The 24233-nt window shown below is 44.3% G+C and overlaps 1 protein-coding gene and 1 pseudogene across 9 annotated transcripts in view; both read left to right on the forward strand.

Annotated features, from left to right (window-relative positions):
* The first annotated feature begins 88 nt into the window (after nucleotides 1-88).
* On the forward strand, nucleotides 89-1922 carry LOC139005174 (glycerophosphodiester phosphodiesterase 1-like; annotated as a pseudogene).
* A 13322-nt stretch (nucleotides 1923-15244) lies between these two features.
* Nucleotides 15245-24233, forward strand: part of ZDHHC20 (zinc finger DHHC-type palmitoyltransferase 20) — a 78155-nt gene continuing 69166 nt past the window's right edge. For all 9 annotated transcript variants that reach the window (XM_070409316.1, XM_070409317.1, XM_070409321.1 and 6 more), the window contains exons 1-2: nucleotides 15245-15393; nucleotides 22486-22512. In XM_070409316.1, coding sequence (XP_070265417.1) covers nucleotides 15276-15393; nucleotides 22486-22512 — 145 coding nt within the window. In that variant the 5' untranslated portion in view covers nucleotides 15245-15275. The remainder of the gene's footprint in view (nucleotides 15394-22485; nucleotides 22513-24233) is intronic.

Here is a 24233-nt window from a genome sequence, read left to right on the forward strand (position 1 = left end):
ATTCCCTAGACCTGCCTATATTCCCCTAAAAATCCCATTTCAATAGCACAACAGTTAATTTAAAATAAAAGAACTAGGGGAGCCCAACATGTGGCTGTGGGAGACATAGGGGGGGCCTCCTGGGCCCCTTCTTCCTGCTGCTGCTGTTCCTGCTGGTGACACGCAGCCCCTACAATGCCTGCCTCTTCACCGGCATCCTCTACCTCTGCTGCACCTCTTCAGCTTGGAGCCTCTGCTGGCGCAAGGCCCTGCAGGTGCTCAGGACCATGACTGGGTTTCCGCCATCACCCACCGCATCAGCTGCCATGATGCCCCCAAGAACACACTGGCGGCCATTCGGCAGGCAGCTAAGAATGGAGCAACAGGCATGGAGCTGGACATTGAGTTTACTTCTGATGGGATTCCCATCTTAACGCAAGATAATACAGTAGATAGGACTGAAAGGGTGAGGGCTATGCCCTCCATCTTGCCCTGTATCCTCCATGTTGGGGTAGGAGCCATGTGCTCAGACCCCCTTTCTTCCCGGAAGCCCAGGCCTCTGCTGGCCACGCCTGGGATTTCTTTAAACTAACCGATGACAATCAAGGGACGTGCGTGCCATAGAGATGACCACATCCTGTGTAACAAGACCGGGCTTGCGCCTGGCCAATCGGCAGGGCCCACAGTCCCCTCACTCCACCCCCTATTAAAACCCTGTTTTTCCCAGGCGGTTTCACTCTGCTTCCGGTCGCTGGGCTGGCCTGGAGCGGAATCAGGCTGGCTAGCTCAATAAAGGATCCTTTGCTTTTGCATCGAACATGGCTTCCTGTTGGTATGTGGGGATCTTGAAATCTGGGCATAACAAGGACAACAGATGGCACAATATGTGATTTGACATTTGAACAAATTAGGAAGCTTAATCTTGCAGCAAATCACAGATTAAGGAATGATTTCCCTAATGAAAAAATTTCTACCCTGAGAGGAGTTGTAGAGTCCCTAAACCAAAACCTCACCATCTTCTTTGATGTCAAGGGCCATGCAAATAAGGCTATTGATGCTCTAAAGAAAATATATATGGAATTTCCTCATCTATACAATACTAGTATGGTCTGCTCTTTCTTGCCAGAAGTTATCTCTAAGATGAGACAAACAGATCGGAATGTAGTAACAGCTTTAACTCACAGACCTTGGAGCCTTAGCCATTTGGGAGATGGGAAACCACACTATGATAACATCTGGAAACAGTCCACATTTGTGGTCTCAGACATTTTCCTCAACTGGAGCATGCAGAATATCTTGTGGTACCTGTGTGGAATTTCAGCTTTCCTCATACAAAAGGATTTTATATCCCCGAACTACTTAAAGAAATGGTCAGCTAAAGGCATTCAGGTCATTGGTTGGACTGTTAATACTTTTGATGAAAAAAGTTACTGTGAATCCTATCTTGGTTCCAGCTATATCACCGACAGCATTTTGGAAGACTGCCCACCTCACTATGAGACTTTTCTCCCAGGAGGAAACTATGGGTACAGAGATTTCCTGCTGGCCTCATGCAGGGATACTGAGAAACCCTTTGTGCTAGCCCAAGCCATGGGGGGGATCAGGTGGCCCACAGAAGCAATAGTTGGTAATTGCATTTTTAGCTTGGACCAAAGCAAAACCTGGTGTTGCCACCATGCTCCATGGAATGCCTGAGTTCAACACCGTTGCTCTTGAAAATCTGGGTCTGCAAAAAAAGGCACAATAGCTCCTGCCCAGACCTCGATGAGGCATACACTGACCCAGTGAGGATAAGGACAGATTGAGCTGTGCAATGTGGGGGTACAAATGCAAATGCATAGGATATGCATGGGTACTAAAACTTGACATTTTAAAATTTGACACACATGTAATTTACTTATTTAAAATATTTGTATTTGGCTACATTATCAATGTACTGTAAGTCATCAAACTTGTGACCATACTAATAATAAAATCATTAAAAGGAAAAAATAAAAATTAAATGCTGCACCAATACTCCACAAGATGGCGCTCTTGCTTTTCTAAGACCTTTTATCTTCCTTGAGCACCACCCATGATCTTCAACAGAAAAAAAAAGCAAATATAAAGAAAATTGCAGAACATTTCAAAAATGACTTCCTTGTTGAGGTGGGAGACTGGCCTGACGTCCTGAACTACTCATCAGGTCTTAGGAAAGTGAACGCAGAGAGTTAGCACATTTACTATTAACCTGTGCAATTTGTGGTTGGCTACATTTGGAGAAAGGAAGTGAGTCTTTGCACTCTCCAGGCAGCACATTGTAATTGGGGTAGGTTATTACTTCAAGCAGCTTCACTATCAAACTTTATCAAAACACTAGAGGCCCTGTGCACAAAATTCAAGCACTTGAGGGGGGTCCCTCAGCCTGGCCTGCACCCTCTCATGGTCCAGGAGCCCTTGGGGGATGTCCAACTGACAGCCAAGGGGAGTGGGCCTAAGCCGTCAGTCAGACACTCTTAGCGCTGCCACAGAGGTGGAAGAGGCTCCCACCACCACTGCTACACTCGCCAGCCCTGAGCCTGGCTTCTGGCTGAGAGGCCCTCCCCCTGTGGAAGTGCACTGACCACCAGGGGCAGCTCCTGCATTGAGTGTCTGCCCCTTGGTGGTCGATGTGCATCATAGTAACCCCTCGTTCCCCAGTTCGGTTGATTTGCATATAAGCCTTTTATTATATAGAACTAGAGGCCCGGTGCACAAAAATTTGTGCACTGGGGGGGCGGGGTTCCCCAGCCCAGCCTGTGCCCTCTCGCAGTCTGGGACCCCTCAGGAGATAACGACCTGCTGACTTAGGCCTGCTCCCGGGTGGCAGAGGGCACGCCCAATCCCTAGGTGCAGCCCCTGGTCAGGCTCAGAGCAGGGCCGATTGGGGAGTTGGGGCGCCGCCCCATCATGCACAGAGCAGGGCAGATCGGGAGGTTGCGATGCCACCCTCAGTCATGCTCAGGGTAGGGCTGATTGGGGGTTTGGGGCACTGCCCCCTGTCACACTCAAGGCAGGGTCGATAGGGAGGTTGCGGCGCCACCCCCTGTCACGCACAGAACAGGGCCAATCAGGGGGTTGGGGCGCTGCCCCCTGTCACTCACAGAGCAGGGCCAATCAGGGGGTTGGGACGCTGCTCCCTGTCACTCACAGAGTAGGGTTGACCAGGGGGTTGGGGAGCTCCCCCCTGTCACACACAGAGCAGGGCCCATCACGGGGTTGAGGAGCTCCCCCCTGTCACTCACAGAGTAGGGCCGATAGGGGAGTTGGGGCACCGCCCCCTGTCACACACAGAGCAGGGCGGATCAGGGGTTTGGGACGCTGCACCCTGTCACACTCAGGGCAGGGCCAATGGGGAGGTTATGGCTCTACCCTGTCACACACAGAGCAAGGCCTGTGGAGGGGGGTTGGGGCGCCACCCTCTATCACCCACAGAGTAGGGCCGATCAGGGGGTTGGGGCGCCGCCACTGTCACACTCAGGGCAGGGCTGATGGAGAGGTTATGGCTCTACCCTGTCACACACAGAGCAGGGCCCGTGGGGGGGGGGGGGGGGTTTGGGGCGCCGCACCCTGTCACACACAGAGCAGGGCCGATCAGGGGGTTGGTGCGCTGCACCCTGTCAAACACAGAGCCGCAGGGCAATCAGGGGATTGGGGAGCTCCCCCCTATCAGGCACAGAGCAGGGCTGATCAGGGGGTTGGGGTGCCTTCCCCTATCACGAACAGAGCAGGGCGGATAGGGAGGTTGTGGCCCCGCCCCCTGTCACACACAGAGCTGCAGGGCGATCATGGGGCTGGGGAGCTCCCCCCTGTCACACACAGAGCCGCAGGGCAATCAGGGGATTGGAGAGCTCCCCCCTATCAGGCACAGAGCAGGGCTGATCAGGGGGTTTGGGCGCTGCCCCCTGTCACACTGCTCCCGGTGCCGGGAGCCTCGCTGCTCCGCTGATCCCAGTGCTGGGAGGCATATTACCCTTTTACTATATAGGATAGAGGCCTGGTGCATGGGTAGGGGCTGGCTGGTTTGCCCTGAAGGGTGTCCTGGATCAGGGTGGGGGTCCCCACTGGGGTGCCTGGCCAGTCTGGGTGAGGGGCTGAGGGCTGTTTTCCGGAAGCGGGTGACTGAAGCTCCCAACCGCTCCTTTTTTTCTTTTTTTGTTTTTATTCTGGGCCAGCTTTAGCTCTGAGGCCTCGGCTGCTGAAAACATCGATACAATGTTGCGGTCCGGCTGGCTGAAGCCTGGCTGAATGAAAGCCGGTTTCTGGGGTTTTGTTTAGCTTCTATATTTGCAACATAGTACATAGTTGCTTAGAGTTGCAGCTGAGAGGCTGGCAGCGGCAGGCGGGGAAAGTTGGAGTCTGCCGTCACTGGAGCAAGCAAGCCTCCCTGCTCGCTTCAGTGCATGGCTGCTGGCTGCCATCTTGGCTGACAGTTAATTTGCATAAGGATATGCTGATTAGCCAATGGGAAGGGTAGCGGTCATAAGCTAATTACCATGTTTCTCTTTTATTAGTGTAGACTAGAGGCCTGATGCACAAAAATTCATGCAAGAGTGGGCCTTCCTTCCCCCAGCTGCCAGCACTGGCTTCCCTCTGGCACCCAGGACCCGGGCTACTTCCCTCCTCCGGCCACCCGCAGTCACCCAGGACCCAGGCTGGCTTCCCTCCGGCCCCAGCTTCGACAGGGAGGACATCCAGAATGACATCCGGAAGACGTCCGGTTTAATTAGCATATTACCCTTTTATTATTATAGACTAGAGGCCTGGTGCACAAAAATTTGTGCACTCGGGGGGTCCCTCAGCCCAGCCTGTGCCCTCTCACAGTCTGGGACCCCTCGGGGGAAGTCCACCTACTGGCTTAGGCACGCTCCCCGGGGAATCAGGCATAAGCTGGCAGTCAGACATCCCTCTGGCAGCCCAGGAGCCCTCGGGGGATGTCCACTTGCCAGCGGGGACCAGGCCTAAGCTGCAGTTGGACATCCTTAGTGCTGCTGAGGAGGCAGGAGAGGCTCCCGCCACCAATGCTGTGCTGACAGCCATCAGCCTGGGTTGTGGCTGAGCAGAGCTCCCCCTGTGGGAGCGCACTGACCACCAGGGGGCAGCTCCTGCATTGAGTGTCTGCCCCCTGGTGGTCAGTGTGTGTCATAGTGACCAGTCATTCCCAGTGGTTCTGCTGTTAGGGTCAATTTGCATATTACCCTTTTATTATATGCCTGGTGCATGGGTGGGAGCTGGCTGGTTTGCCCTGAAGGGTGTCCCGGATCAGGGTGGGGGTCCCACTGGGGTGCCTGGCCAGCCTGGGTGAGGGGCTGAGGGCCGTTTTCAGACTGCCCACACCCCCTTCAGGGTGGGGGGTCCCTGCTGGAGTGCCTGGCCAGCCTGGGTGAGTGGCTGATGGCTGTTTGCAGGCTGGCCACAGCCCCTTTAGGGTGGGGGTCCCTGCTGGGGTGCCTGGCCAGCCTGAGTGAGGGGCTGAGGGCTGTTTGCAGGCTGGTCAAGCCCCCCAGCAGGGACCCTCACCCCTTGAAGGTGTGGCCAGCCTGGGTGAGGGGCTGATGGCTGTTTGCAGGCTGGCCACGGCCCCCAGCCACCCAAGCTCCCAGTGGAGGCTGGCTGGAAGCAGGTATCTGGGATTTATTTATCTTCTATAATTGAAACTTTGTTGCCTTTAGTGGAGGCCACAGCCGGCCAGGGCAGGTGGGAAGCTTGACTTCTTCCATTGCCGGGGCAACCAAGCCTCCTGCTTGCTCCAGCTCTGTGGCTGGGGGCCACTATCTTGGTTGGGTTAATTTGCATATAGTCGCTCTGATTGGCTGGTGGGCCTGGCTTGGGGCATAGCGAAGTTACGGTCAATTTGCATGTTTCTCTTTTATTAGATTAGATGTCTTATTCTGTGCACTCTGCTAGGTGCTTGTTTTCCTTCTCTGACAGTCTTCCCTCCAAGAGGATAAAACAGGAGGAAAGCCCTAGCTGGTTTGGCTCAGTGGATAGAGTATCTGCTGAAGGATCCCAGGTTCAATTCTATTCCAGGGCATGTACCTCAGTTGCAGGCTCTAGACTTGATCCCTGGCCCTGGTGAGGGACACATGTGGGAGGGAACCAATCCATGTGTCTCTCTAATGTTCCTCTCTCTCCCTGTCTCTCCCCCTCCCTTCCACTCTCTCTAAAAATCAATGGGAAAATATCTTCGGGTGAGGATTAACAACAACAACAAAAGGAGAAAATATTTTACTATAAAATGTATAACATTGGATTTTACATAATATTTAGACATTCAATGTTGGGGGAAAAAGTATTAATTAATAACTCCTTTATGGTATGCAGAATGTTATATAAGCTCTCCCCAACTACAAAATTCTACAATACAAAGAGAATTAAAGGAATGTCCATTGCAGCATCATTTCAAATAATAAAAATTTGGAACTAACTTGAATGTCCCATGGAAATGGATAAGTATATTGTGCTATGGTTGTACAATGAAATGCTAGGCAGCTGTTAAAATTATGAATAAATCAAATCAAGTTCCATGATGTTGCTGGTTGCCAAGCTATTATCTCTCAGTTCCACTCCCTTCCATACATATCTGTTTTATGATACCAGGACATGACCTTACCCATTTCCCCTTTGCTGTCAGGCTCTGCTAGGGCAGAGGAGCAGAGGGCATGTGTCTTATGTCCCCAGAGCCTCACCCCCAGCAGTTGGTACCAGTCTCCACTTTTGTTGTTATTAATGTTTTGGCACTGCCAGAACCAACTCATTGTGTCTTCCTGCAAAACCAGCACCAGCCAGCAGGCACACACACACACAAACACACACACCCGCCCCTGAGCAGGACAGGACCTTCCCTCTGAGCTTCTAGATTCTGATACCCACAACCTCTCCTTGTGTCACTGGCATCAGGGTGTACCTCTTCCAGCAGGTACTTTATCTGCATTACCTTAGTGTCCCCTTTGCTCTTTTAGTACTCTAATGCCTATTTAACCAATTTCTTATATTAAACTTTCTTTGGTAAATACTTAATGTAGACCCTGACTAATATAATGACCATATGCCAGGAATTGTAGATACACAATATAGATGGAGAGATGATAGATAGACAATAAACATATAGAGAGATAGATAGATAGATATACATTACAAGATTATACACACACACATGTATATATGGTAGGTGCACATATACATATAAGTACATATATGCACATTTATACATATATGCCTATATATACAAACCTTGCATATAAAATTTCAGCTAATGCTCACAACAAATGCTATGTTACACAGAAGAAGACACTGAGTGTATGGGAGCTTAGACAATAAATTCCACAATATTACATAGCTGGTAAGTGATGAAGCTGAGATTTGAGTTCAAATATCACTGGACAACACATGTATCTTTTTTCAATTATGCCCGGTCAATTTATCCCTAATAGTGTTCTACATACAGTTCAATCCCTAGGTTAGCTTACAACTGTTTTTTACTTCATAATATAAGTAAACTGTAACACTATTCTAACTCTACTAGAAAATATAACCACCTTATACAATACTGCTTCTATGATTGAAGTTATGGGAAGTTTGAGAAAACTGTAGAGAAAGTGTTATTGGTGGAAGTGGGGTATCCCTTTCCCCACAGGTGTGAATTACAAGCAAGTATGTTCCCTAGGTCACCCAGACTTTACTGGGCATGTGTCTATTTTCCTTCTGTCCAGTTCCTTTACTCCTTTCCAGTTATTTATAACCAGGTTCATTACAATGATATCAAAAGCATGGGACATTCCTAATTCCAGGTTACTTGTCATTCGTCTAATTCAACTAATATGGTTTAGTGCCTTTTATGTACCTGCCAATGTGCTGGGCTCACAATGTTCAGCAAAGCTATAGTCGAGGGGAAGAGACTATCTTTAATTAAATAATCATGTGGAGGAGAGGTACCTGAGTGTTCTATGCAGGGATTTTAGACAAGCTGCATGACTACAGGGCAGTTCCAAACACTGAACTTCCCCCCCTCCCCACCCCAAAGCACACATACACACCCAAGTTTAACATCTGCCCCTCTCCTGTCTGGAATGGCATGTCCACTCTGCTTTTGTTGGCCAGGAACTTGGTAGTTCTCAGTCCAACGTGATCAGAGGGAGACATTACAGCAACAGAGCAGTTGTGTGATATTTCCTAAAAATCTGCTCTCCTCCAAAAATAAACAAACAGACAAATAAATAAAAATAAATAAAAACCTGCTCACCTCTGGTCAGGAGTCAATCAGTGTTTCCACGGCAGCAGCCACACCCAGACTTTTCTGGTAGCCTAAATGCAATCAGTAACACATGCCTGGACTGACCCATGGACAAGTGGCCAGGAAGCTTTCTGGGAGACAGACTTCCAGATGTGCAAACACAAATCTAACCAAACCAGAAACTCTGCTATAATCAGGGTCAGGAATCTCTGTCACTCTACCACAACAGGTAAATATCTAAACTCCCTTTTTGGCTGCATTTTATTAGTCAAGAAATAGTTCATTAGTCAACTATGCAGCAAAGGAAAAGAGAAAGGCCTTGCAGTAGCCACAGCCATTGATGGGCGTTAAAATTAGTGGGAGAAACTTTATAGAGACAGGATATTTGCATAGCCTCAGAGTACCTACCCCCAAATACTAATTACTGTAGTGGTTCAAACAGATGTCCACAATTCCTTATCAATCTTCCCTCCAATTTAATTTAACTCTTCTCCCTTTGTGTGTGGCTGGATTTGACGACTGTTTTCTTTTTCTTTCTTTTTGTTTTAATCCTCACTTGAGGATAATTATTTTTTTAGTAGAGATTGAGTGGAAGGGAGGACAGGGGAAAGAGAGAGAGAGAGAGAGAGAGAGAGAGAGAGAGAGAGAAAGAGAGAGAGACATTGATTTGAGAGAGACACATCGATTGGTTGCCTTCCACACACGCCTCAACCAGGGCAGGGATCAAAACTGCAACCCAGGTACATGCCCTTGACTGGGAATTGAACCCTCAGCCCTTTAGTATGCGGGCCAACGCCCTAACTCCTGACCCATGCCAGCCATGGGTTGCCAACTGTTTTTCTAATGACTAATGTAGGGAAAGGGGGAAATGTGACTTCACAGTGGCAACAACCCTTTAATCAACTGATCAAGGCCAACACATCACCAGTAAGAAGGCGTGTTGTATCATGTCTACCCTGGCAGGACGTAAGATAGGGGGTCATCTCTGTGGTTTTCTTCTCCCAAATCTGTACCCCAGTCTACGTATAGGAAAACATCAGATAAATGCAAATTGAAGGACATTCCACAAAATACTTGGCCAGTACTTTTATAAAGTATTTTCCCATGCAAAGCAAGGAAAGACTGAAAAACAGCCAGAGATTAGAGAAGACTAAGAAGATGTAACAAGTAAATGCCATGTGATATCCTGGGTCAGAAAAGGACATTACTGGTAAAACCAGTAAATATCAGTCTGCACTTCAGTTGAAAGTATTGTACCAATGTTAATTTCTTTTTTTTTTAATTTTTATTTTTTTTATTGTTTTATTGCTTAAAGTATTACAAAGGGTATTACATATGTGTCCTTTTTTTTTCCCCCGCCCTTAACAATCCCCTGGCCTCCCCTACCCCCCAGTGTCTTATGTCCATTAGTTATGCTTAAATGCATGCATACAAGTTCTTCGGTTGATCTCTTACCCCCCTCCCTCCTGCCCCCCCAACCCTCCCTGGCCTTCCCGCTGCAGTTTGACAATCAGTTTGAGGCAGCTCTGCCTCTGTATCTATTATTGTTCATAAGTTTATAATGGTCTTTATTATCCATGAATGAGTGGGATCATGTGGCCAATGTTAATTTCTTAGTTTGGATCAACATACCATAGTTATGTAAGATGTTGACATTAGGGGAAGTTGGGTGAAAGCTACATAGGAAATCTCTGCACTATCTTAATAACTCTTCTGCAAATTTAAAATTATTTCAAAATAAAAAGATTTTAAAAGAAAAGGAAAAAAAGCCACCACAAACTGGAATCCATCTCTACTCATGCATATAGCATTTGTGTTGTTAAGCGATAGGGAATGTTACTTTTACAAGTAACATGTGGAGGAGAGGACAGACATGTAAGATTTGGGTCTAATTCCTTACCAGTCAGAACACACAGGGTTCAGGGAAGGCTCCCCTGAGGCAGAGAAGACCCACGTCTGAAGGAGGGGTCAAAATACCAGGGGGAGGGGACACTGTGGACAAACAAGCATGTCAAGCAGATTTGATTTCCCAAAATCTCACTCTGACCTTGGTATGGAATTGAACAGAATACCAAAAAGAACAAAAGTGGCAACCTAATCAAGATTTTGTCTCTGTTGCCCCTGCTTAGAACAGAGCCTGGCACAAATCAGGTAATCAGTAAATGTTTGCTAGAGGAGTAACTAAGGAAGAAAGGGATTTGTTGGACTGGGAGGAAGAGCACTGTCAGTGTGGGGAGAGCAGGCAGGAGGGAAGGAGGCACAGGACTTAGGACAGGTTAATGAAGTGAGGCACATAGGCCTTTAGCCTTGGTGATGCCTCTGCTTCTCCAAGCAGCTCCCCACCCCCCTCTTTTCTTCATCCTGCCCCATACCTGCTCCCCCTCCTCTTTTCTCTGAGCCCATCATTAAAGAATGGAGACTTGCAACTTTCCCTGGCTCATTTGTTCCTAAAGCAAGACAAAACCCTCTGAAGTTCTTAAAGATTATTTTTATTGTCAGTAGAAATAAAAAAACAGGATTTTGTGTGTGTGTGGTGGGGGGGAGGTTGTGGGCAGTATGTGGGCCAACGCTCTAACCCCTGACCCACACTCTGGCATATTCAAAAGGCTGAGATAAGATTCCTCCCCACTGCAACAGAAAGCCTGTCTCTGCACTTAAAAAAAAAAAAAAAAGTTTTATTTATTATTTATTATTTTTTTTTAGAGAGAGAGGAAGGGAGAGGTAGTAGAGAGATAAAAACATCAATCTGCTGCTTCCTGCATGCCCCCTAATGGGGCATGTGCCCTGACCCGGAATCGAACCAGCAACTTCTTGGTGCATGGGTCGACGCTCAACCACTAAGCCACACCAATAGGACATGTCTCTGCACTTTTAATGGTGATATTTGTTTTTAATAATTCTTTATTTTGGAAAGTATTACATATGTCTCCTTTTCTCCTCATTGTTAATTATGATATTAACACTTGCTACTGTTTGCCAGACATTTTCCTCTTCTTAAAAATGATTATAAAAGTATCACCCTTTTGCAGAACTATGGAAAATACAATAGCAACCTCTGCTGCTAACATGTTGCTTCCAATTTCCCCCCATGCACTTTATATGAAAATTAAACATAGCGTTCTTCTGTTTATATGTATTTACTGTAATTACTAATCTATCTAGTTGTAACATTCTCATCTCTTGTGTGTTTTCTGTTTCCAATCCTATTTTGTTGCTTTTCCCCTTTCATTTCCTATCTTCCATTGGACCAGAGAAGATTTATTTTCTTGACTGCTACATGGTTTCCATAAAACCTGTTTAATGGTTTCATAGATGCCTCTAGTTGCCCTTATTTTACCTCAGCTCTCAGTTCAGAACTATAACTTAAAATGACATTTTGAAGTTTCTGGCTGGTGGTAACAGTGGGGACACCGTAGATCTAGTCACTAGGCCAGAAGACAGGTCAGGGAACTTCTGTGTGTCTGCTAGTTTCTGTTAAAAGCCACAATTCTAGGAGGTGATCAATACAATTTTTAAAAAATATGTTTTTATTGACTTTAGAGAGAGAGGAAGGGGGAGGGATAGAGAGGTAGAAACATCAATGATGAGAGAGAATCAGTGATTGGCTACCTGCTGCACACCCCCTCCTGGGGATCAAGCCTATAACCAGGGCATGTGCCCTGACCTGGAATCCACTTCTTAGTTCACAGGTCGAAGCTCAACCACTGAGCAACACCAGTTGGGTGGTCAATGCAATTTTTTTCTGTTTCATTTGTTGGGGGCTGGGTAGGATGCAGGTTTGAGCCTGAATCTGTCTGTTGGTTTTCTATTTTTTTTATTTACATTTACTACTGCTATATTTTTGGAGCAGAGTGGGTGCATCCAAGTTGACCTGAAGTCCTATAGCTTCCATATCACCTTCTCCACTGCTACATTCCAGTTCAGGCCACCATCACAATAATTTGTTGTGATAAGCCATAGTTTGTGGCACTTTGTTACGGCAGCCCTAGGAAATAATAGACGTGCCACAAGCAAAATGGCATAACAGAAAGAAGTCATTGCCATCTGATGTAATCAAGTAAGACTTCTAGCCCAGCCAGTGATGCTCAGTGGTTGAGTGTCAACCCATGAACCAGGAAGTCGAGGTTTAATTCCCAGTCAGAACACATGCCTGGGTTGTGGGCTCAATCCCCAGTAAGAGGTGTGCAGGAAACAGGCAATCAATCAATGATTCTTTCTCATCGCTGATGTTTCTATCTCTCTCTCCCTCTCCCTTCCTCTCTCTGAAACTAATAAAAACTTTTTTTTTTTTTTTTTTAAAGAAAGACCTCTAGAGGACATGGAATTTGTGCTGAGCTGTAGAGATGGCAGGAACGGGAAAGGCTTTAAGTTATGGTCTTCTGTGTCAACAATCCAAATTTCATTTAAAAGCCTAACCTTCTTAAGCAGGATCTCTTGAAAACAAGCTGAATTTGATTCACTTTAATGCCTTGAAGCTACAGTCAACTTTGACAACATGACTTTCAAGGTATAAAATCTGGGAGAAAATACTTTACACACACTTTAGTATTTACAGCATTAGAAATATTATTTGCTTTTATAAATTTACTAGAGGCCCGGTGCATGAAATTCATGCACGGGTGTGGTCTCTAGGCCTGGCTGGCAATTGAAGTGTGAGCATCTGGCATGGAAAGGCAGGTCCAAGCTGACCTCTGGACCCTGAGCAGCACCTGGACCCCTGGGCCCCGCGCTCCCCCTTCCACCTGAGTCACAGCGCCTGAGTCCCCAAGCGGAGATGCGGTGAGCGTGGCTGGATGCAACATGGGCCTCTGGGCAGCCCAGCAGCACCGCACAGAAGCCGGTGGGTGAGCAGCACGCTCTCTCCTGGCTGGCCTCGCAGACCGGCTCCTGCATGAACTTACAGGGAGCTTGACTGACCCCTGCTGTCCCGGTGGCTGTGGCCTGGCTCACCCGGAAGAGGCCCTTGCAGGCACCTGGCACCTGAGTGCAGGGGCTTCCCTGGTGCACAAGCCCTGGAGTCCCGGGGGAGGTAGCAGGGGGAGTGAGAGCAAGCTCAGTGTACACCCCACATTCTCACTGCACCTCCGTCCCCATCACCCCCACCCCCACCCTCACCCTCAGGTAGCAGGTGAGAGGTCGCAGCACGTCACTGATGCCCACCATGTTCCGCACCACCCCCTGGTGGTCAGCACATGTCATAGCGAATGATAGAATTCCCGGTCTCCTGGTGAAACGACTGCCTGAGGGGACAATTTGCATATTAGGCTTTTATTTATATAGGATATCACATGATAAAAAGGGAGAAGTATGCTTTATGAAGACCTTGTAACCCACCCTTGTATTCCTTTAATATTGTTTCTGTTAAAGTGTTTTTATTTTTTTAAGTGTTTTTATAGAAGACGAATTGTTAACTAATATATAACTGATGGATAAGCTGCACATTTGTGGAAGAGTTCCAGGAACTGCTGGGGAAGGAGGCTGATTCCAGCAACTAGATATTCTGGCTCCAGGGGGATTGCTGATTCTCAAGCATAAAAACCCGACCTTCGCTGCCCTGGCTGGGTGGCTCAGTTGGTTGGAGTGTAGTCCCATGCACTGAGAAGTTGCCGATTGGATTCCTGGTCAGGGCACATACCTAGGTTTTGGGGTCAATCCTCAGTCAGGATGCATATGAGAGGTGGCCGATTGGTGTTTCTCTCATACTGATGTTTCTCCTCCTCTCTCTCTTTTCCTCCCTCTCTAAAATCAATTTTTTTTAAAAAAAATCCTCAGGTAAGGATTAAAAAAAGAAAGCCCTAACTGGTATGGATAAGTTGGTTGAGCATCATCTTATGGTTTGATTCCCAGTCAGGGTACATGCCCAGGTTGCGGGTTTCATCCCCAGTCAGGGTGCATTCATGAGGCAACTGATTGGTGTTCCCCTCTTTCTCTCCCTCTCCCTTCTTCTCTCTCTAAAAGAAACAGAAACATTTTTTTTAAAGTTAAAAAAAAATAAACCAGACCTATGCTTGACCAATTTCAAGATAATCATTGGCATGGACTATGCTGTCTTACACATAGAGACCTTTCAAATACCCTCCTCCCTGGGTTCTTTGTTCTGCTTTCCCTCTCCCTGCTAATGAAACTCCCCGCTGGCGGTGAGATGTTAAGATGGGCTTTGGGTGCGAACCCCCCCACTTTCTGAGTTTGCTGGCATTGGAATAAACCACTTTCTTTCTTACCAGCACCTGCCTCATGAGTTTGGCTTTCCTTGTGGCAGGCAGCTGAGACCTGCCTTCAGTTACAGTTGTACTGAGCAGCGGCTAACTAAAATCTTAGTCTAACCAAATTTGACTTGATAGTAGCAGGAAATGCAGTTTGGAATTACTTGTATTATGCTATCTTCACAGTGCTGCATTTATGTTCTATTATGATTACAAGCACTGCTTAACAGAATACTCCAGTTGTAAATAAATTCTCAAAATTTCAGTAGTCCCTTGGGGGTCAGGAAGAGAGGCTGTTGCACCCCATCTCACAACTCAGCCTTCAGTTTGTGTTTCAAATCAAACTGAGAGCTTCTATAGGGCTCCCATCTTAAATCACGGGCATCTACTAAGTCCATCTTCAAAAAATGGAGGGGTTGACCTGAAACGCAGCGCAGATGTTTTCAAAGTTCACGGTTCTTAATCACAGCTGCACATCGCCCTCCACGGAGGAGTCTGACGACAACTGACGTCCTCCCCTGCACCTGGCGGGCACGGTCTGCCCCACTTGACAACGGGCTCCAGGAGAGTCGTTTGTAGACACAAAGGACATCCACTAGCTCAGCTCTCCGACAAGGTAGTGTTTTCCGCCGCAGCACTTCCCCAGGCAGCTTCCCCCTCCTTTCCTTCCAGAACCTGCCCCGCCCCGCCCGCCCCGCCCGCCCCGCCCCCAGGGCGGAGTCGCACCGAGGCCCCGCCCCCAGCACCGCCCCTTTTGCGGGACCCGCCCCAGGGTGAGGCGACGCCGGCATCAGGGGCGGGGTCGCGCCCCTCACGGACGCTGTGCTGCCACCGCCCCGAAAATGGCGCCGGGGCGGTTCTGGCGCTGCTGCCTACGCGGCGCAGGCTGGGTGCCAGTGCTGTTCATCACTTTCGTGGTGGCGTGGTCCTACTACGCGTACGTGGTGGAGCTGTGTGTGTGTGAGTACCGGGCGGGCGGACGGGCGGGACGCGGCCCTCAGCGGCGCCGTGGGGTGGACGCTCGCTCCGCAGGGCTTCCCGGAGGAGCCGGGGCGGAAGTGTGTGGCCGGCTCTGCGTCTGTGACGCTCGCAGCGAAGAGTCGGGCCGGCGGGCGGGGCCGTGGGGTCGCTCTGCCGAGGGCGACGGCCGCGGACGCGACGGGCGGCCGCTCCCAGCCTCCCGCGCTGCCGGCGCGTGGGAAGTTCTTTATTTCACGTCAGAGTCAGGAACTCGCAGACAGTACTGCTTTTAGACAAAGAGTAAGTGAGGTGATGATCGTCCTCGCTGCTGTTTTTAACGGAGGTTTCCTCAGATGTGGAGATCTCCTTTTATTGCCCTTAACTGTTTCCCTCGTTAGTTCTCACCCGAGTCCCTGGAAAAGGGAAGGAACATCCCGTTACACCTCAGAGGTTTAGGACACTGGTTTGGTTAGGTTGTGCTTAAGATGGAAGGAAATTGGCTGTCAATCCAAACATTGTTCTGGCTGTTGCGCGGTTGGTCTGTCCTAAGGGATAGGCGTGGTGCGACCGCTCAGATTGACACCGCCTGTGCCTGTCTGTCCGCCGGCAGTGTCCGCTCTTCGGGAAACTTGGGGCCACACCGTCTGCGGGGTTTGTCAGAGCAGCCCCTTGCTATCCCTCGCCTTCGCGTCCACGCAGAGTCCACGCTATCAAAAAAGGACCGCTGTTATATATACTTAAAGAAAGAGCCACATGAGATAGAAACGAGTTGTGAGAATGGAAAGCTGTGCCGCCCGCTCCGCTTGAAGGTTGGCACCACCAGGACTTCCGCAGTTATGGCTGCGGGTTTGTACAGCTCTCAAATAAGTACTTGGCAAAAACCGAGTTCTGCACGTGGAGGAGAAAGCTTTGCCTCAGAAGGCTTGAAGATAGGTTTTTAAATGAAACTATCCACCTTTAAGAAAATTATTTTGTACTCTGGAATATTTAATTCCAAGGAAAATAGAACCAGAATAAATTAGTTGTGGAATACATTTCCAAATAATAATCTGCTGAATATTATTTAGTCTCATCTTCTTGGAGACCAAAATGTTTACTATCAATGATTTTCGAATCAATTAAGGTTGGCTAGAGTTAGGTATTTTTTTTTTTTTTTTTGAGACTACTTCCAGTAGGTGATAGTGATCATAGGGTTCTCATCAGCTTATGGTAATACTTTATCTTATTTACTCTGAAGTGGGCATTCATTACAAAAGTTGTACCTGTCTTATTTAATTCTGTCAGAAGATTGTCCTCCACCCTATTTTAATCCCATAGTGGTTTTGAAGTAAAGCCTCTGACGGAACACTAAAAATGTGCATTTATGTTGAAATTGCACATTTAATCTATCGAAAGATGACATCAAACATAAAGAAAGGAAAATGAACATGAATTAAGAAGTGCTGTGTGCACTAATGGGGATGGAGGGGGTCATTTCATCATTCTTCCTTCAATATACCACAGATGTAAGAAATGAGACTGAGCAAATAGGTTCTTTGGTTAGGTCACACAATTGTTGAGTGGGTATTAGAATGTACCACATCTCTCTATTATACATATAATTTTTAGTGAGCCATAAGGGTATTTTAAAATACTGATGGTGAAAGGTCTTACATAGTGCCTGTATTTAATACTTATAAGTTATCTGAGTTAGAGTAGGGAGAATTTGGGAGGTCTGCTGGACTTGAGCATAAAAACGGTCAGTCTCGCCGAAACCGGTTTGGCTCAGTGGATAGAGCGTCGGCCTGCGGACTGAAGGGTCCCAGGTTCGATTCCGGTCAAGGGCATGTGCCTGGGTTGCGAGCACATCCCCAGTGGGAGATGTGCAGGAGGCAGCTGATCGATGTTTCTCTCTCATCGATGTTTCTAACTCTCTGTCTCTCTCCTTTCCTCTCTGTAGAAAATCAATAAAACATATAAAAAAATAAAAATAAAAAAAATAAAAACGGTCAGTCTCATATTCACACTTTTCTTTAAATTATTCATGTATATTTGTTTTAATAAGCACAGACCCTCCCACTGAAATACATTAATATATAACTTTTTTATATTTTTTTATTAATATGTAACTTTAAATTGAGAGAAGTGTCTTAATGTGCTGTTTTCATAATTTTTATAAAATTTTCATAGCTTCTGGTATTCTTTATCAAACTATATGGGAAAGGATGATAATAATTATCTTTACATGTGTTAATTTATTTAATGCTCATAATAATCTCCATAAAGTAGGCCCTGGCCGGGTAGCTCAGTTGGTTAGAGCATCCCTGATGCACCAAAGTTGTGGGTTCATTCTCCAGGAGGGCACATACAAAAGTCAGCTAGTGAATGCATAAATAAGTGGAACAACAAATCTGTGTTCCCCCCTCTCTCTCTTTCTCTCTCCCTCTCTTCCCTTCCTCTCTCTCTAAAATCAATAAAAATAAATTACTATGCAAGGCAAGTCTACTTGTTTATCCAGACCTGGACACTCGGGCACATTTCAGAATTATTTATGATCCATTTGTAAAGGGTGTCCCAAAATTCATGCAAGATTTGAATTTTGCGTGAGCATTAACAACAACAAAAAATAAAAGCCTAATTTTACTTGGTTTATTGAATCAGATTCTAATATCTGTTGCCCTTTTATTTCAATCCCTTCAATTTGAATAGCATTACCAAGTACCAATTATGGCCCAGGAGCAGGAACAGTGAAGACCACGGCTTTTCGTATGTGCCAGCAAAGCCATGGAGGCCATTAACCTGATGTGCTATTCCATACATAACCCTATACTGTATACTTTATGAATTAATAAAAAATTTACAATTTTTAATTATAAACCTGTGTTTTCTATCAAAATTACTTCTTGCATGAATTTTGGGACACCCTTTATAAGGCATCGATTTTCAACCCATGTGGCGAGGCACACTGGTGTGCTGCAAGAATTTTTAAAACATACAGTACCTGGCCCTAACTGGTTTGGCTCAGTGGATAGAGCGTCCGCCTGGGGACTGAAGGGTCCCAGGTTGGATTCCGGTCAAGGGCACATGCCCTGGTTGTGGGCTTGGTCCCCAGTGGGGGGTGTGCAGGAGGCAGCCCATCAGTGATTCTCATCATTGATATTTCTCTCTCTCCCCCCCTCCCCCTCTCCCTCTCCCTCTCTCCCTCTCCCCCCTCCCTCTTCCTCTCCCTCTCCCCCTCTCTCTCTCCCTCCCCCTCCCCTCTTCCTCTCCCCCTTCCTCTCTGAAATCAATAAAAATCATACAGTACCTGTTTAGTCAGGGCCACTGACCTCTTTTCCCTTAGATTGTCAAATAAAAAAAATGACAACAGCCAACACAATAATAGCCATCTGATGCCCTGGCCTATGTGGTTCAGTGGTTAGAGTGTCAGCCTTTGGACCGAAGGGTCAAGGATTCAGTTCCCAGTTAAGGGCACATACCTGGGTATGGGTTTGTTCCCCAACCCTGGTCAGGGCACATGCAGGAGGCAACCAGTGGATGTGTCTCCCTCACATCAATGTTTTTCTCTCTCTCTCCTGCTCCCTTCCATTCTCTCTAAAAATCAATAGAAAAATATCCTTGGGTAAAGATTAACAAAATTATAAATATATTTAGGATTGTTGTGTCCTCTTGATGAATCGACCTTTTATCATTGTGATATGACCTTCCTACTCCTGGTGATATTGTTTACTTTGAAATATACTTTGGCAAATATTAACATGTCTACTAATCTTTCTTTGAATTAGTGTTAGCATGGTATGTCTTTCTCCTTCCTTTTACTTTAACCTGTTTATATTTGTATATTTAAAATGTATTTGTTTGCCCGGCCGTTGTTGCCCAGTGGTTGAGCGTCGATAGACCTATGAACCAGGAGGTCACGGTTCAATTCTCTGTCAGGGCACATGCCTGGATTTCAGGCTCCCCCTTGGGGGTGTGCAGGAGGTGGCCGATCAGTGATTCTCTTTCATCATTGATGTTTCTATCTTTCTCTCTTCCTTTCTGAAATCTATAAAAAATATATTTTAAAAAATGCATTTTTTGTAAACAGCATATAGTAGGTCTTGTCTTTTTTTTTGTTTGTTTTGTTAATCCTCATCTGAGAATATCTTTTACATTGATATCTAGAAAGACTGGAAGGGGGAGAGAGAGAGAGAGAGAGAGAGACATTGATGTGAGAGAGACACATCGATTGGTTGCCTCCCACACATGTCCAGACATGGCCAGGAATTGAGCCAGCAACTGAAGTACGTGCCCTTGACTGGAATCAAACCCTCGACCCTTCACTCCATGGACCAGTGCTCTAACCAGTGATCCAAACCGGCTAGGGCAGGTCTTGTTTTTTTTTTTAATCCAATCTGAAAATCTCTGCCTTTTAAAAAATTGACATGTAGCATCATATTAGTTTCAGGTCTACAGCATACTATTCATATGTATCTATATTGAAAAATGATCACCACAGTAAATGTAGTTAACATTCATCACCAGAAATAGTTACAAGTTTTTTTCCTTGTGATGAGAACTTCTAAGATTTATTCTCTTAGCAAGTTTCAAATATACAATACAGTATCATTAACTATAGTCACCATGCTGTACAATCTCTGCCTTTTTAACTGAGGTGTTTTGACTATTTACATTTAATGTGATTATTGAAATGGTTAAATTTAAGCCTTCTCATTTGTTATTTTTTAATCTGTCCTATCCTTCCTTCTGCCTTCTTTTGAATTAATCAACTTTTAAATGATTTAAAATTTCTGAATTATTCTTATGGTTTTCTCTTCTTTGTTGGCTTATTAGCTGTAACTCTGTTATTTTAGTGATTGCTTTAAGGTTTATAGCTTACACCTTTTAACTTATCATAACCTATCTTCAAGTGATATACAATTTCACATGCTTTTACCTTATAAAAGCATTCCTTCATTTCTTCCCTCCAAGCCTTTATGCTATTGTTGTCATACATTTTATGTTGTAAAACTAACACTATATTGCTATCATTTTGTTTAAGCAAACAGCTTATTATTTTTTTAAAGATTTGAATAATAAGAAAACAAATGTTATGTATTTACCCATGTAGTTACCATTTCTAGTGCTCTTCCTTCTTATTTATTTGTTTTGTATTGATTTGAGAGAGAGAGAAGAAACATCAGTTTGTTATTCCAGTTATTTATGTATTCATTGGTTGATTTCTTGTCTGTGCCCTGACTGGAAATCGAACCCCCAGCCTTGACATATTGGGACAACACTCTAACAAACTGAACTACCCAGCCAGGGCTCTTCTCTCTTTCTTTCTTCCTTTCCTTTCCTTTCCTTTCCTTTCCTTTCCTTTCCTTTCCTTTCCTTTCCTCTCTCTCGTTCGTTCTCTCTCTCTCTCTCTCTCTCTCTCTCTCTCTCTCATCTCTCATCTCTCATCTCTCTCATCTCTCTCTTTAAAATCCTCACCTGAGGATATTTTTCCCCATTGGGTTTTAGAGAGGAAGGCAGGGAGGGAGGAAGAAAGGGAGAGAGAAACATTAATGTGACAGAGACACATCGATTGCCTCCTGCACTTGCCCCAACCAGGGCAGGGCTTGAACCTGCAACCCAAGTATGTGCCCTTGACTGGGATTCAAACCAAAGACCCTTCAGTGGGCAGGCCAGTGCTCTAACCATTGTACATACCAGCCAGGGCCAGCCTAGGACCTTTCTGATGGTGACATTGCTAAAGCACTGGTAGGAGTATAAAATGGTACAACCCCTAAAACAGGGATTTTGGGGATAAGTGGACAGATTTACTTTTAGTCCAGTAATCCTACTATTAGGAATCTACACTGAAAATAAACTTCCATAAATGACACATGCATAAAATTATTTATTGCCACATCATTTGTAGCAGCAGAAGATTAGAGACAACCCAGATGTCTATCAATAGAGGCCTAATCGTATTACTGGAACTCCCATACAATGGAGTACTGTGCAGTGCTTTACAAACAAGCTATGATTGTGTCCATGTACTCATGTATAATTATGGAAAAAAAGGTGTGGAATGGTTTATAAATGGAGAAATGGGAAATATAGGGTGGATAAAAGTAGGTTTACAATTGTGAGTATAGGAAACACAGAGCTTATACTTGTATTATTATTTATTAATGTATTATTTTCCATATAAACAACTGTGTAAACCTACTTCTACCTCACCCTGTATGTACTTACTTGCTTATTTTGCTAAAATAAATATTAGAAGGATAAAATAGACATTAATAAAAATGATTACTTGGGATGAGGAATAAAAGCCAGGCCTTTCTGAGTACCTCTTTATAGAGTTTTGACTTTTAAACCACTGATACTTTATTCAAATTGAAAAAAATAAAAGAGGGGAATAAAAGCAAACAGTTCAGTTTGAAATCATGAAATAAATGAACTTAATTTTTTAAATTATTTTTTCTTTTTAAAAATGAACTTGATTTTATATAAAGTTGATACTATAACTACACACAGGAAAGAATTATTTCAAATGACTTTTGAACATAGTACTCCTTAGTGGGATATAGTTTAAAGCCAAGCCAAATAAATTTAAAAGTTGCAAAGAAATCTTAAACTAGTATGCAGTTTTTAAACTATTTTATGTATATTTTAGGAAAAAACAAATAAGTAAATTAATTAGGAACTAAGATTTTCATTGTAAAAGCAAAGAGATACAAATATGATACCAAATAAATTATTTAAAAACCTCTATAGAGATACATCACAGACTAAATAACTCTGAGTGCCATAGAGGAGATTCCTGTTCATTCTTTAGGTAGCATTAAGGAAAGAGCTAAAGATACTTCAAACTATAAACATATGGATACACTTAAAATGAACAAAGGTCTGGAAAAAATGTGTAATGTGATTGCAGTGTTAATGATAAATAATTTGAATTTTAGCATTTTAGCGTTTTCAGGACTTTTTGTGCAATTCTAAAGTTGCATTAGTGTTTACGTTTTATAACTAAACTTTATTTTTATGAAAATGATATTAAGATGAATAGTCAACTGGCGATAAAATTTATGTACAAAATGTTTAAAGTATATTTATTCGCTGTTTTTTCTTTTATTCTAGTTACTCTTTCTGGAAATGGAGAAAATGGTAAGACACTTTTAGTCTCAGTTTAAGTAGACTTCTTATGGTATCATAATTGCAACCTTCCTCCTTTTTATTTAGTGATGACTATTTGTGCTTTTATTTTTAGAAAGACAATATATATATTTTAAGCTTAAGTAACTAAAATGAGATGTAATACTGGGTTTATTTCTATACATTCAATATATTCTTTTTTTAAAAAATATATGTTTATTGATTTCAGAAAGGAAGAGAAAGGGAGAGAGAGATATAAACATTAATGATGAGAGAATCATTGATCGGCTGCTTCCTGCACACCCCCTATTGGGGATCGAGCCCACAACATGGGCATGTGCCCTTGACCGGAATCGAACCCGGGACCCTTCAGTCCACAGGCCATCACTCTATCCACTGAGCCAAACCGGCTAGGGCTCAATATATTCTTCTTTGCACTATTAGTAAGTTGTTATTTTGTAAGGCACCTAGTACCCAAACTTCTTTGGTATACTTACATATTTCTGCCTTGTATAGACTTCAGAATTCTATAGTAATAGTTTAGATATTTAATATCAGTTTTAGCTAGGGTGGAGGAAGGAATTTTATTTTCTTTTGTTTGTGCATCTGTTAAAAATAGCACTGACAATTAGTTAAATAGGCAGACTGTAAAAATGAAGATTGCTAGTTCATTTTGAAAGGGAATTAAAGTTTTTATAATGACTAGTCAATGACAATATTTTGAGAAAAATATTTGCTCAAAATTCACTGAGATAAAATAAATTTTTCTATCTATTGAGATCAAATTTCAAAAATAAAATTTGATTTGAGATATGGAAATCCAGAGGATTTCTACAACAGTTGAATAGTTAGAAATTAATATTTATCCTTATTACTGGAAATAATTAGGCATTCATTATGTAAATCTCAAGTTACCTTTGAATCTGGTTTCTCATTAACAGAAGAAACTCAATCTTGGTAGGCATGCTTTTCTTCCTTTAAATCAGTACTGTTTTCCATATGTTGAATACGCACATACAGAATGCAGAGAATTTCTGAAATTCTTACAACAGAATTTTAAACTTGTATCATTATTTCTCATTATTTCTTGGGGCTATTTTCCCCATGTCTTCCAAAAGAGTGTTTTGATGATGTTTTTTGTTTGCTTATTAGTCTTTAATTCAGTTATAGGTGATATTTAAATCAGATATTTTGATTTATAGGTTCAGTTTTTCTTTCAGCTTTGATTTAATTTGCTTAGGTAACTTTTACTTTATATATTTCTTCCAGCATATATATGACCAGAAGTTTGTTATTAGCAATCAAATTGATTCAAACTTACTTAAAAGCAATATTTTTTATTCTTTACATCATATTTTTAAAAATATATTTTTATTGATTTCAGAGAGGAAGGGAGAGGGAGAGAGAGAAACATCAATGATGAGAGAGAATCATCTATCGACTGCCTCCTGCACTCCCCCTACTGGGGATCGAGCCCACACCCAGGTATGTGCCCTGACTGGGAACCGAATCATGACCTCCTGGATCAGGGGTCCTCAAACTTTTTAAACAGGGGGCCAGTTCACTGTCCCTCAGACCGTTGGAGGGCCGGACTATAGTTTAAAAAAAAAACTATGAACAGATTCTATGCACATTGCACATATCTTATTTTGAAGTAAAAAAACAAAACAGGAACAAATACAATATTTCTATTTGCATGTGGCCCGAGGGCTGTAGTTTGAGGACCCCTGTCC

This window comes from Myotis yumanensis, unplaced genomic scaffold (genome assembly GCF_028538775.1).
Source record: "Myotis yumanensis isolate MYYU_CA2020_CCGP unplaced genomic scaffold, mMyoYum1.0.hap1 SCAF_3, whole genome shotgun sequence".
In the NCBI taxonomy this organism is placed as follows: Eukaryota; Metazoa; Chordata; class Mammalia; order Chiroptera; family Vespertilionidae; genus Myotis; species Myotis yumanensis.